The 14248-nt window shown below is 50.0% G+C and overlaps 1 protein-coding gene across 1 annotated transcript in view; it reads right to left on the reverse strand.

Moving 5' to 3' along the window:
* Wnt3a (Wnt family member 3A) overlaps positions 1-14248 on the reverse strand; it is a 45961-nt gene that overhangs the window by 26829 nt on the left and 4884 nt on the right. The window contains exon 2 of the mRNA XM_021211768.1: positions 3447-3688. Within this exon, the coding sequence (XP_021067427.1) occupies positions 3447-3688 (242 nt within the window). The remainder of the gene's footprint in view (positions 1-3446; positions 3689-14248) is intronic.

Raw genomic sequence — 14248 nt, forward strand, 5'->3', positions numbered from 1 at the left:
ATCCCAGCACTTGGGAGGCAGAGGCAGGCAGATTTCTGAGTTCGAGGTCAGCCTGGTCTACAAAGTGAGTTCCAGGACAGCCAGGACTATACAGAGAAAACCTGTCTCGAAAAACCAAAAAAAAAAGAAAAAAAAAAAAAAGAAAAGAAAGAAAAAAAAAGAAAAAGAAAAAGAAAAAGGAAAACACAAATAATCGAAACCCGAACCAAATAGAAATAACCCTATTAAAACGTGAATAGAAGAACTGAATAGATTATATATATATATATATATATATATATATATATATATATATATATATCACATAACTGATAAATTCAAGAAAAAATGCTCATGCCCATGAAGGCAGCTGCGAGAAAATAACAATAACAAGTGCTGGTGAAGAGGAGAGACTGAACCCTATCCCCTCTGTTAGCATGACAGAATATAAAAGCGTGCCCCTTCCTCAGTGCTAAAACATAGTTGGGGGTCATGGGGTGTCCTTGCTCCTGTGAGAGACTCACTTTAGCATTGTGAGGGTGGTGGTATGTGTGCATGCTCCCACAGACTCCCCCACGGAGGTGGATGCATTAGTTATAATTGCTGTGATAAAATACCCAACAGAAATAATGTTTGGTTCATATCAGTCTATCACAGAGAGGCAGGAGGTTGGAGGGGCTCTGTCCGTGGTAATGGGAGTCAGGCTTGTTCACTGCAGCACAGACTATAGGCAGGACCTTCAAAGGCCAGCCTCTTAAGATCCCTAAAGGCTCCTCAACTGTCATGGTTTGAATATGCTTGGCCTGGGGCAGTGACACTATTAGAAGGTGTGGTCTTGTTGGAGTAGGTGTGTCACTGTGGGCGAGGATTTAAGACCCTTGTCCTAGCTGCCTGGAAGTGAGTGTTCTGCTAGCAGCCTTCAGATGAAGATGTAGAACCCTCAGCTCCTCCCACACCATGCATGCACACAGATTCACATGTGAGTGCAGCCCCACTCTGAAGCCATGTGTACACATGTATGTACATACCACAACCACATGCACTGTTATACTTTGAAATGGAGTGTTGTCTCGGAAGGGCTGTTGAGGTGATTGGAACCTGAGCTTGGAACTAATGAGCAGACTTGACTGAGTCAGGATGTCATGGTATTATTAAGAGACAGGGACCTCATGGGGGAAGAAGGTAGAAGCGCACTTGGGATATGTCCTAGAAAGATTATCTTTCATGCCTGGCTCCTTCCTGTTGCTTTCTGTGCTTTCTGGTTCCAGTGAAGGAAGAAACCTTTTGTAACACATTCCAGTCACCTTGTGACTGCCTTGCCTGAGGCAATGAAGTCATCTAAACCATGGGCTGAGTCCTCTGAAACCAAGAGCCAAAATCAACCTTCCCTCTTTAAATTATTAGTATCAGACACATTGTAATAACAACAAAACAAAACATAATCAGACAAAACCAAAAATCAACAAAATACACATGTGCTGCTCATATGTGGTCATGTAGGAAGACATGTGATGTGTATACACTAGCATTTTTATTGCTTTACATACACACATCACATTCCCATGAAGACACAGGATGGACCACCCATGCACATACTATAAGGCATGATCAGTAAACCGTACCGGCCTGGGGACCCTCCCCTCCCTTGTTACTGCAGTGCTGTTCTGTTGGGAGCAACTGTGTAATTAGCCTGACTCACAGCTCTCAAGTTGCAAGCTGCAATTACTTTCCCATTTTATAGATAGGGACGCTGACACCCCTGGAAGTGAGCTGATGGATGCTACCAGGAAGGACAATCAATGGTGGGTCATGATGTTGGGTGAAAGGGGGTCAGAGGAACCATAGGGTCAGGGCTGGTGGCATGATGTCATTATATGAGGTGAAAAGCTGGCTTGTGAATGGAGGCTAATGGGACTGGGTGGAGCCACGCTGACAGCAGACTGCTGGAAGTGAAAGGCAGGGGAGGTTCAGACTGCAGGGAACAGAGTTACTTCCACCCCAAAGGCTCATGCTATCATCTGCTTTGACCTCACTGGAAGAAAGAATTTAAACACCTTCAAGGTCACAGGACGACCACTGCAGGAGCGCAGCCCAGCCTCTTCTCCACAATGCTGTTCTCCTTGGGGACAGTTCAGTGGCCATGCTTCCTAGCCAGGCTTGCAAAGCCACAGGTGCTGTACTTTTGTTTGACCTCTGCAGCAAACACTGAGGCTGGGTGACTCAGGAAGTACAGACATCCATTGCTTAGAGTTTTGACCCACTCTCTCTGCTTTGGTCCTGCATGGGACTGATGTCCTGGGCAGCAGAATTAGGTCAGGTCAAAATACATTCTATATGTGTATAAAGATATACATAAAACCCAGTACAATAAATATACGCCAATAAAAGAAATGAAGTCCACAGATGGCATCATCTTTTACATATAAAATGCTTTTTTCTGACATGTGAAATTTAAGCTGCACACGAGTACTCGAGTGCGCACACACACACACACACACACACACACACACACACTGAAATGGAATAGTATTCAGCCATCAAAAGGAAAGAAGCATTGATCTGTATGGCAACATAGATGAACTTTGTAAACCTCACACTCAGTGAAAGGAGCCAGCTACAAAGGGCCACAGAGTGCATAATTACACAGAGAAGAAATATCTAGAATAAGAAAACCGCAGGGCTAGGAAGCAAACCCGTGGTTGCCAGGGGCACTGCGTAATGGGTTTGGGATTTCCTTTCGAGAGGATGAGAATATTTTGGAATTAGGAGTGGTAGTGTCGCAGTTCTGTGGATGCGCTAAGTGTGCTGAGATTGTATGTTCTAAAGTGATTTAAATTATATGATTTTCCCTTCTTGTTCTTTCAGGGCATGAAAGCTTTCATTTGGTGTGTGTTCTCTCTCCTTCGGCCCCCCCCTCCCCACCCAACCCAGTCTCTCTGCCATCTTTGTCTCTCTTCTATTTCTCTGCCTCTCTGATTCTGCCTCCACTGTCTCTGTCTCAGACCTGGGTCCCAGAGACCACAGAAAGAAGCCTTTGCCCCACTTCGGAGCCCTCTCTAGCAACTGGTGCTGAGACAGCCTCTCGTGGACCTCCCTGTGGAATGGGAAGCAGAGCCAGCCCAGCCCCTGACCCCCGGCAGCAGGAGGTCAACACATGGTAATTACTGCCTTAACCACTACACTTTAGGATAATTTGCTCTTTGCTAGCAGCTAACTAACACCTAGCCCTCCTGCTGTTCTCTCCTTTCCAAACCAGCTCAGGGATGCTGGCTGGCAAGCCACCTCCCCAACATACTCCAAGCCTCTCCCGCCCCGTGGGCTTATGGTTCCCTTTCGCTTTTTTTTTTTTTTTTTCCCCTCCTTTCTTCTCCAAGCCCTTCCATTGGTCAGGAGGAGCAAGACCAGCCAGGTAGAGTTTGGAAGGCTTTATGATGCCCATATAGAATGACCCTAACCACCCATAGTACCTTTGTCCAGAACAGGGCCAAAGATGGCCAGGCTGTTGCTGACCGTGGTGCAGTTCCAACGCCGGCCTCGGAACTGGTGCTGGCACTCCTGGATGCCCGCCTTGACACCCTCGGCCACGCTGGGCATGATCTCCACATAGTTCCTGCAGAAGCGCAGCTGCTTGGGCACCAGGCCTGGGATGCTGGCACAGAGAATGGGCTGAGTGCTCAGGGAGGAGTACTGGGGTCCCACAGCCAAAGACCTGGTGGGAAGACAAGGAGGTAGGTGAGTGAGACCATCTCTGGAAACGGACAGACTCTGGGCAATGTGCGTGTGCTTGGCTCGAAGCAGCTTCCGCTAGGAAGGGCACCTAGAGACAGCATGTTGTTGACGACGTACCCAGGATGTAGATCACATGTCAAACTGTCACGACTCACGGTACGTAAGAACCAGACCTGCATTCCTGTTCTGTACAGGCCCAAGGACCATCGGCTTGCGGTTCAGACCTCTATAGGCATTGGAGGATATAAGCACTGATGGAGAACATAGGATAAGGATGGCTGCTGAGGTGTCTCAGTGTACCCCAGAGCATGGGGCACTGGCCAGCTCAGGCATGGGGGAGGGGGAGAAGCAAATGTCAAAAAAAAAAAAAAAAGAAGAAGAAAAGAAAAGAAAAGAAAAGAAAAGAAAAGAAAAGAAAAGAAAAGAAAAGAAAAGGAGGAGGGGATGGGGAGGAAGGTGTTGGTCAAGTACCTGCCAGGCGAGCATGAGGACCTGAGATACAATCCTAAGCACCCATGTAAAAACCAGGTTGGCATATGTCTACAGTCATAGCACTAAGGTGGGGAACAGAGGCAGCCAGTCTAGCCAGGGAGTTCTGGGTTCAGCGACAGACCCTGTACCCCAAATCAAAGTGGGGAGTGACAGAAGACATCCAACATCAACTTTTGGCCTACACACACATACCCACAGGCTCACAGCAGACATTTGGGTCTTTGTATAAAATAACATGGTCTTGCACATAGTCCACACACCCTTCTGTCCATGCCAAACCTAGATAACAAGGATTCTAAGGCAGCAGACTGTCACACTACAGTGCAGGAAAAGCCAGCACAGGAAGCCCACGCATGGTCAATACACATGCAGCAACCTTCCCGAATAGTCTCTCTCTCTCTCTCTCTCTCTCTCTCTCTCTCTCTCTCTCTCTCTCTCTCTCTCTCCTGGTCATCTTCATGGTTTTCTTATTTTTTTAAGAGATTTATTTTATTTGTTTTATGTATATGAGTACACCATTGCTCTCCTCAGACACACCAGAAGAGGGCATCAGATCCCATGACAGAGGGTTGCAAGCTACCATATGGTTGCTGGAAATTGAACTCAGGACCTCTGGAAGAGCACTTAGTGAGCCATCTCTCCAGCCCTTGTTTTTCTTCTTTTTTTGAGACAGGGTCTCATGTAGCCTAGACTGGCTTCAAACTTGCTGTGTAGCCAGTGCTGACCTTGTGATCCTCTGACTGGAATTACGGGCATGAGCCCCTGGGCCTGGCTTCCAATACCCATCACCTCTCCTCTTTCCTTTCTTCCAGACAAGGTCCTGTTATGTACCACTGGCTGACCTGGTTCTCACTGTGTAGTCTCAGCATCCGGAGTACTGGAATTACAGGTCTGGGCTGCCATACACGGCTTTTCCAAACACTTAGAATTTTTCTGAAGCTAAATCTGTAACTGTGGAACCCTCACATACAGAGATTTGGCTGTCCCCAGCACATCCATCCTTGTGGTCTACTCCCCATAGAGCTGGACTCTTATCTCCTGAAATACTCAAGAGACCTGTGTCACACATCATCCCATGCCTGGCCTAGGAGCAGTGTGCATCCCTGTGAACACCATGACAGGGCCTGCTCTCTGCTCCTTCATCCTTCCTCTCTTTGCCCCACGTTCATAAGGAGGCCAGCCCTGTGCAGGCTGGAGACTGCTTCCACTCTCAGTAGCTGTCTCTCCTCTCCAGGCCCCTGACCTCCATAGTCAGTCTGGCTCAGAGATGCCCTCTTCCCTGCCTGCAGGAGGAATCAGCACTTTCTTCTCTAGGTACAGACCACCATGGCTGTCTGTGTGTCCCCGATGGCACTAGATGGGCCACATAAGCACTTCTGAGTATGGGGAGAGCAGATACTTGGCAGGATGAAGAAATCACTGTCCAAGGTCCTGGCTTGAGGGCTGAGACACGTCCATATGGAGTGGACTGGGGTCTCTGCTCCTTGTCCTCAAGGACAGCAGAGAGGAGGGGCCTGGCTAGGTTAGAGACAAAGAGACTAGACCAAGGTAGAAAGCCACTGCTGTACCTTGTCAGCATGTCACTTTTGACTGACCACCTTAAAACCAGAGGTCCCATCATGTCCCAACAGGCTCATCTGCTCTCTGCTTGTTACCTGGATCCAGAAGGACTTCAAGGACTGCGGCTCTCCTCCTCCAGCCCCCATGAACCCCACCGCCCACTGCGCCCACAGTCACCAAGACTCTCCTACCTGTGGCAAAGCAAAATGTCCCCTTGGCCTGGGCAATGTCCCCACCCTCCTTCCTTACTCCCTTCCTCCTCGTCTTTCTTCTCCTCTTCCTCTTCCTCCTCTTTCTCTTCTTCCTCCTTTTCCTCCTCCTCCTCTTTTGGTTTTTTGGAAACAAGTTTTCTCTACATAGCCCTGGCTGTTTTGGATCTCACTTTGTAGATCAGGCTGGCCTCAAATTCACAGAGATCCATCTGCCTCTGCAGTGTCAGGGATCAAACACAGGACTTCACAGATGCTAGGCAATCATTCTACCTACTGAGCTATACATACATATACATACATATACATTCATAGCTCCCAGAAAGAGGGTAAGGGCATTTGTCTATCCATCCAAAAAGAAGACCATCTTCACTCTGTGAATGCAGTTAACGTGGAGACTTAGAGACAGTGGAAAGCATGACCATTCTCAAATAGCAGAAAAAGAGAACCTGGCCATTTCTGTCTTTCTAGTAGTAACTGCCTAGGGCCAGTGGCCAGTTCCCCAGAGTATGTGGTCTCCTTTGTTAGATGCCAGAACTCATCCTGGGTGCTGATGATGTGGGTTTGGAAGAAGAGGATACTGCTAAAGAGGGTGCTCCTGACAATGACATGAAGTGGTCAGACCTTAGCTCCCCAACCCACCTTGCTGGGAGTGGCCCCCAAGGAAGGCAGAGAAGGGACTTCCCAGGTCCATGGCAGCTCCCCAGCCCCCTTCCTCTGGAGATGCTGAGTCAGCCTTCTCTGCTTCCCTTCTTCTGGGCAGGTCCCTGCTCGCCACCTCCCCTAGCTAGGAGGCCAGGGTGTGGGCAGCTCCAGCAAGATCCCTCCTGCTCCCTCTCAAGGACTTAGAAAGGTGGAAAAGAACATTCTCTGGACTCAACGGCCTCTGAAGTGCCTTGAATCGCAGCCTGGATCATTTCTTGTTCCCTGAGAGCTGGGCCATCAGGAAAGCCCAGGCACAGAGGCCTTGTGGGAAGGAATGCTGAAGACAGCAGGGTGGCTGATGTATAATGGAGATGGGCATGCAGGTTTGAGGAGGTTCAATAAACTTCTGGACTTCAGCTGGGTTGTGATGGTCAGCATAGGTTTGCTTTAGTTTGTTTAGTTCTGTCTGCCTGCCTGCCTGCCTGCCTGCCTGCCTGCCTGCCTGTCTGTCTGTCTGTCTTTCTGTCTGTCTGTCTCTCATGTAGCCCAGACTAACTTCCAATTTGCCAAGTTGCTAAAGATGACCTTGAAATCTGCCTCCCCCTGCCTCTGCTTCCCCAGTGCTGAGATTACAGGTGTGACCCTTGTGTGTACGAGACACTCTACTAACTAAACTCCATCCTGGAACTCACTCTGTAGACCAGGTTAGCCTCAAACTCACAGAGATCCACCTGCCTCTGCCTCCTCCAGAGTGCTGGGATTGAACGTGTGTGCTACCATGCCCAGTTTTTCCAAACATGTTCAATTCTCAGCTGGCTGAGCCTGTGCCTACAGAATACAGAGGGAAAGCTGTACAGAGTCAAGCATTTATTCATTTATTTGTTTTTCTGTTTTGGAGACAGAGTCCCATATATCCCAGTCTAATTCCTCATGTAGCCAACGAATTTCTGACTCTCCCCAGGACTATCTCAAGTGTTCTCCCAAACTTCTAGCTAACTTACCATTTCCTGACTCTCTCCCTCCTCCTTCTCCTTCTCTACTAATGAGACTTGCCCCATCCAGGCAACCACTACTAAGCAACAAGCTCAGGCTAGCTCAGGGCTAGCCTCAAACTCATGATTCTTTACGCTCACCATCCCTCTCTGGAGATCACAAGTATGTACTGGTTCACTCTTTCTTAACATCAGAATGAGGGGACACCGATTCCAAGGTGAGTGCCAGGAGCTCTCTGTACAGTCATCAAGACGCATTCCAGGGCGGGAGAGAGATTTCAGTGGCTAAAGGTGCCTACTGCCAAACCTGGCAAACATCAGTTTGATCCCTAGAACCCACACCGTGGACGGAGAGAACAGATTCCTGAAGTTGTCCTCCAACCCCCACCCCCACCCAAGCATGCTGTGGCCTGTGCACAGTGCAAATGGACACACACAATAAATAAGTAAAATGTAATTAAAATGAAAAACTAAACAAAACAGCCCAGAAGGAAAGTGGAGACAGCACAGCTGTGAGGAACCAAATCAGCTGAGTTATAGGAAGGCGAGCAAGGTGGAATTTTGTGTGTGTGTGTGTGTGTGTGTGTGTGTGTTTGTGTGTGTGTGTGTGTGTTGGGGGGGTCCTGCTACTGTGTATGCTAGACTTCTACAGAACACTAAACAGTAATAGCATCTGTAACTTCTTCTCCAGTTCTCACCCACTATGACGATATCTGTCTTCCCTTGGCGATGTGGCTGTAACAGCGGCTTGTCACCTCCTTTAGTGAGCAAGGGTGAGGTCCCACGGCAATGATCAGAGCTGGGGATGAGAATGCCATTTCTTGTCCCATTGGGAGCGTGGGCACAGGATTAGCACTGAGATGCTGCACAGGGTTCGGATGCCCACCAGGTCTCTAAGGCTGTAGGCTGAGTACAGGGAGGACTCAGCTGCCCTGTAGCACACACAGCTGCCTGCTTCCATCCCCTATCCCCAGAAGCCTCTCCAAGCCTCTCCAAGCAGCACCTCAAACTCTAAGGTGTTCCCAGAGTTCTGAGGTCCAGAACTATGCCCAGAATGCCCTGTTGGGACTTTGAGGCATACACTGAGGTCTGGAGTTCTAAGTTTATGGTACTCATGTGTGCTTTCCAAAGCATGGAGTTTGCCTCCGAGTTTCTGGCTCCGAGACCACAGAGGGACTCTCAGGGGCTACCTTAAGCCACAGCCAGCCAGTCCTGAAGAACTCAGTCCTACAAATACACAAAATGTGGCTTCCTGGTCTAGTTGACACTTGAGCTGCAAAAGTTCTTAAACCTGTGGCATCTGCTCTGCTTTGACAAGACCCAAGGGGCACACCACTGTCCTTCTCACTGCACTGGATTCTTCCACCCCTACCTGAGTCCTAACACCCAGAACAAAAAGGCATCACTGGGAGATGCCACCTTCTAGGCACCTTGTGTCCAAGCTCTAGGACACAACGACATGCCACAAGCTCATTGGCTTAGCCTATGTACAGCTGCCCCTTCCTGCTGCCTACTCAGGACCTTTCCACAGATCATCTCTTGCTGCGTTTGTCCCTTCAGATCTCTTATCATTGTCCCAGTCCCGTTATCTGCCCACCCTCAGCTCCAGTTGCCCTGAGTGGAGCTCATGGTTGATATGTTCACAGACCCTGTATGTGACAAACTAGGACAGGTATGACCCAAGGCCACCTAGGACAAGAAACCAAGACTTGGTGAGTGGAACCTATATCAAGACTTCAGGTGGATATGGCAAAACAGTGGCCTCAGCACACTAGCTCCCAAGGACACCCCGTCATGCATTCCTGTTCAGGTGTGAACACATGCACTGGATGGCAGGGGTCAATCTTGTGTGTTGTTCCTTAGGAACTATGCCTTGTTATAGGGTCTTTCATTGGAACCTATAACTCACTATAGGCTAGGCTAGCTAGTCAGTGAGCTTCAGGAGCCTGTCTGTCTTTCCATCCTCAACACTGGTATTTAAAACTATGCTACCAGATATTTTTTTTTTTTATGTGTGTCCCAAGGATCAAACACAGGTCTTTGTGTAACAGATACTCCATTTACTGACTGAGCCATCCTCTTGGCCCTGATAACACTGTAACAGTCTTTAAAATGTATTAAGCAAAATAACATTCATAAATGAGTCCAATACAGAGAAATGCATCAAGAGGAAACCCCATGCAGCCAGTACATCAAAATGAGACAGTGTTACAAAAGAGGTATGCTTCCCTTACAGGGCCACTTCCACCAAAGGAGAGTCACCAAGGGAGATGAGAGCAGTGATCCCAACTGTGAGGTCTCATCTCATTGTCTCATCACTGTGCTGGTCTATTCTGGTCTGCCCTCTGAGACTCTTGGAGCCTCAGTGTCCCTAGCTGAACCGTAGGTGTCCAACCGTAGGGCTGGAGCATAGTGACAGAAATGTGGTTTTAAGCTGCTGACCTGAGGTCTCTTCCAGCCTGACATTCCATAACTGTGAAGATGCTTCATAGACAAGCATTTTTCTCAGGCGCGAGTCAGGATGTGAAGCGCCTGAGTGTCTTCATGGGTCCCGACAGCCTTTGCCACCTGCCTTTTCTGCTTTCTCCACCTGATTCTCCCAGAACTGAATGATGGACATAATTTCCCCTAGACCTCCGAAATTCCACCGGCCTCTTGAGCCATTGCTCTCCCTTAAAGGCCAAGATTTATCAGATCCCAACCCCCAAGAGATATCGGGGGTTGGAGAAGGGACAGGGACCAGTGGGACCTGAGCCCTGGCAGTTAGCCAGTCACCCTTGCCTGCTTACAAGTGGCCCAAGAGACAGCTACCAGCCAGACAATCCAGAATGCACCTCCGTCTTTATAAGCCCCTAGGGCCCGCCCTGAGCTTCCAGGAGTGTCTGATGAACTCTCCCCTCCCCTTTCACACAGGACCCCTCTAACGTGTGTAAACCCATGTCCAGACAGAGAACCCTCAGGTTACTCAAAGGACCCTGTGTCCTGACTTAGGCTGCGCCCTTATCTTTTGTCCAGGAGAGCATTAAGAATAGGAGACCCTGTAACCAGTCACTCCCAATCCACATCCAGCTCCTCCAGTTGTGAGGTCACAGTAAGGTCTGAACCCTGCCTTGGGGTGATGGAAACAGCTAGGGCAGGAGGGCCCTGCCTGGGCCTGGGGAGAAGCTGGGAGGAGGCACACCCTCGCTGCACCCATTTCTCTGCACCTGGCCTTTGTGATTCACGGCGGGAGGAATTCATTCCATTTCCCCTCTCTCTGCCAACCAGGGTGGAGGACAGCCTCTTGGGAGAAGCCTACAGACTCTGACTCTCAGCTAGAATTTTAACTGTACAACTTGACAGCACATTGCAAGGTCCTCTGGACAATCCCCCACCAAGTAAAATCACTGTTCTCCTGCCACTCCTTCTCTGAAAGGTCCAGCCACCCCACCCCACCCCAAGCCTGTTCTTGGGTCCTAGCAGAAGGACTGGCAGCCAAAGTTAGGTAGTGGACCCTAAGCACTTCAGACCCCAGATAACTGCTGAGGCTACCCTCGAAATGTTCCCAAAATGCGGTTGTTTAAACTATGCCTTAGAAAGCAGGGCTGAAACTTTTTATCCTTACAAAAGCATTTGTGTGTGTGTGTGTTGGGGAGGGGGGTCAAACAAGAACAAGCCACACCAGTGAAAATGCCCATGTTATGCCAGTTAGATCTCAGACTCCTCTTGCTTTCATTTTCACTAATGCTGTTGATTTATTTTTATTACTTGATCCTAGTTTGTCTTTAAAGGGGTAGGCATCGCCGTCTACTTAGAGCTCGCTATGTTTTGGAACATGACCCCATCCTTAGACTCGGGGTTTCATCCTGTGGCTGCAGCCACGTGAGCCACGCCTGCAGCCGGCAAACACTAATGGTTTTTCTCCCTCCTCCTTCCCTTGCTCCCGTTGAAAGGCCGGGCACCTGGCCAGGGGTATTGCAGAGGCGCTGGCTGTGACATGCAGTAGAGGAAGGAGGCTGGTCCAGGACTGGGAGATGGGCAGCAGGCCAGCCCAGCCTGGGCCAGCACTGGCCTCCCCGGGCCAAGGCTCCCCAGCTTCTATTTGGTCGCAAGTGGATTTTCCCATCCTTGTGTCATGGCACCGGTTCCATGTGAGCTAGCGTTGAGCCTCCAGGAGCAAGCGGGGGACGCACTGCTATTCATGATGGAAGCTTGTGAGCAGTCGGAGAGGGGCTGTGAGAAGAAGTAACTTGGTGCTGAAGCGGGTTGCATTTGGACAGGCATAGGTGAGGAGCCCAGGCGACGGTGCTATTAGTCACTTGAGTACTGTGACACCCTTTCCTGGTGTCCTGGGCCTTAGTTTCCCTATTTACCCAATGAGGTGGTAGACTTTATTCTGAGGCTTCAAGATAGGAGTGGGACATACAAGTCTCCACTGCTTTTCTGACTTTAGAGAGTCACATCCTATGGACAGAGCCTCTGCATACGTGTGTGTGCGTGAGTGTGTGTGTGTGTGTGTGTGCCTGTCTGGGACTGTCTCTGTCCACCTTTCCCTGCATCTATAACTGGTGCAGGAAGTGCCTTGCTTGCCTGACTTCTCTCGTCCCGCTGCTGGCATGGAATCAGGCACAGTAAGCACTGAGTTGGATCCTAGCAGGTAGGGTTCCCAAGGCTCTGCCCAGACCCAGAGGGAACAAGGAGGATCATGAGTAGAGAAATCTCCGCCGATAAGGGTCCTGGGCCAGTAGGCTGTGGGTCCCACTCAGGCCTCTCTCTCTGGAGCACTGGGCCTCTCAGTGACATCACCAGGGGCCTCTCAGTGACACCACCAGGCTTCCATGCTCATACCTGAGAGTAGGGTATGGGGCTCATGCTGTTCACGGACAAAGCACACTGTCCTCTTTTGAATGGAGCTGCCCAGGAACCACCCTGATGGAGAGCTGTCCCCAGGGTACCTGTGTTCCTGAGATTCCCAACAATCTGATGCCTTCCCACAAAGGGACAGCATCCCCAGAAAATGGAAGCCCTCTTTGAGGTTCTAGCACTTTCTGAGTTGGGGAGGGGTCCCAAGTCCCTACTCCAGTCAGCACAGGGCCCTGCCTGAAGCCTTCCCAGCAAGCGCCTGTCCTGCCCCGCCGGGCCAGCGGGATTACTGACACATACTTTGAGCGAGTCCTGGCAGGCGGGAGGCTCCCGCGCCGGCGGCCATGTGTTTGCCAGCCTCCCTGGGCGGCAGCGGCACGTTCTGCTGGTGAAGGAATGTGGAAGCACCAATGTATCAGACACCTCGAGGGTGTCACCTGGGGAGCCCTGGAGGGAGACCTAGGTAGAGGCAGAGGCCAGGTTCCTCTAGGTCTCAGAGCTGGAAGGTTGTCACGTGGTGGAATGGGGGAAGGTATCAGAAATATTAAAACGTGTCCCCGTGTCCACCATGCTCCGGTACAGCGTCTATTGTCCACTGGAAAGACTCTGTCCGGTCATCCACTCAACACAACCCACTGGTTGGCTGCAAAGGGCAAAAGAGCAAGGCCAGGGGAGAGAAAGGAAGCCATACTGACTGGGTCTGCTTGACTTTGATGTTGGAAGGGTGCTCTTGCCAAAGGGAGAGTTGTGCTCCTGGGTACAGGTGGCAGGGCCCACATGGCTAAGGCCTTTCTGGCCATGGGCCTGTGTCTTCTCTCTGAGATTTAATCCCAGAACTCTCTCCAAATGCAGTATGTGATTGACAGCTCACCACAGAGACAAGTTTCCTTCAGCTGCGTGCACAGTGGAATTGAGGGTTTTGTGAATTCTAAGAAGGGCTATGTGGCTCTTGTGTTGTTAATAGTCTCCTGGAGGTTCCAGCCTTCAGAAGGGAAGGGAAGTGGTCGGCTCCCTTTCTCAGCCTTGGATTCTGCCACTCACCACGTCCTAGCTAGGAAGACTGGTACGAGGACAAGCCCTTAGGAAGCCTTTTCGCGCCCTGAACCTAGGTCAGCTTCCTGCCAGTTCTCTACATCCTCGGCTGCAGCCTCTGAGGCCAAGCAAAAGACAAAGCCTCCTTCTCCAGAGGACTGTTGGAGATCCAAATGGTCCTTCCCGAACCCTCTCAGCTCAACAGCCTAATTCTTCACCTTCCCATGCTGAAATCCCAAAGGCTGGGCCAGCAGTCCTCACACCCGGGAACTAGGAAGAGCTCTGCTGATGAGTGATTTCAGGCTGGTACACAGGCTCAGATGCCTACCAGACCAAGCAGAGAAGAACCCGACTTGTTGGTGCACTGTCATTAAGCTTCGGCAATACCACCCCACCACCACCACACAGAGATTGCACTTCTTCACAGAGAATTGACTGATCTTTTACAGTTAGGCTCTGGTCATGTATCCAAACGCACTGATCATATTCTGATTCTGAGGGCCAAGGTGACAAATTTGAGTCCTGTTTCCTGAATCCTGAACCATACCAAAAGAAGGATGGTTGAGTTGCTAAGGGTCTGATCCTCCAGCCCAAAGGTTTTTTTTAGTTTTAGTTTTGTTTTTCCCTAGAGATAGGGTCTATGTGTTTAGCCCTGGCTGACCTGAACTCATTTTGTAGACCAGGCTGGTCTCAAACTCAGAGATCTGCCTGCCTCTGCCTCTGCCTCTGCCTCTCTCTGCCTCTGCCTCTGCCTCTGCCTCTGCCTCT

The sequence above is a fragment of the Mus pahari genome, chromosome 14, assembly GCF_900095145.1.
Source record: "Mus pahari chromosome 14, PAHARI_EIJ_v1.1, whole genome shotgun sequence".
Classification (NCBI taxonomy): Eukaryota; Metazoa; Chordata; class Mammalia; order Rodentia; family Muridae; genus Mus; species Mus pahari.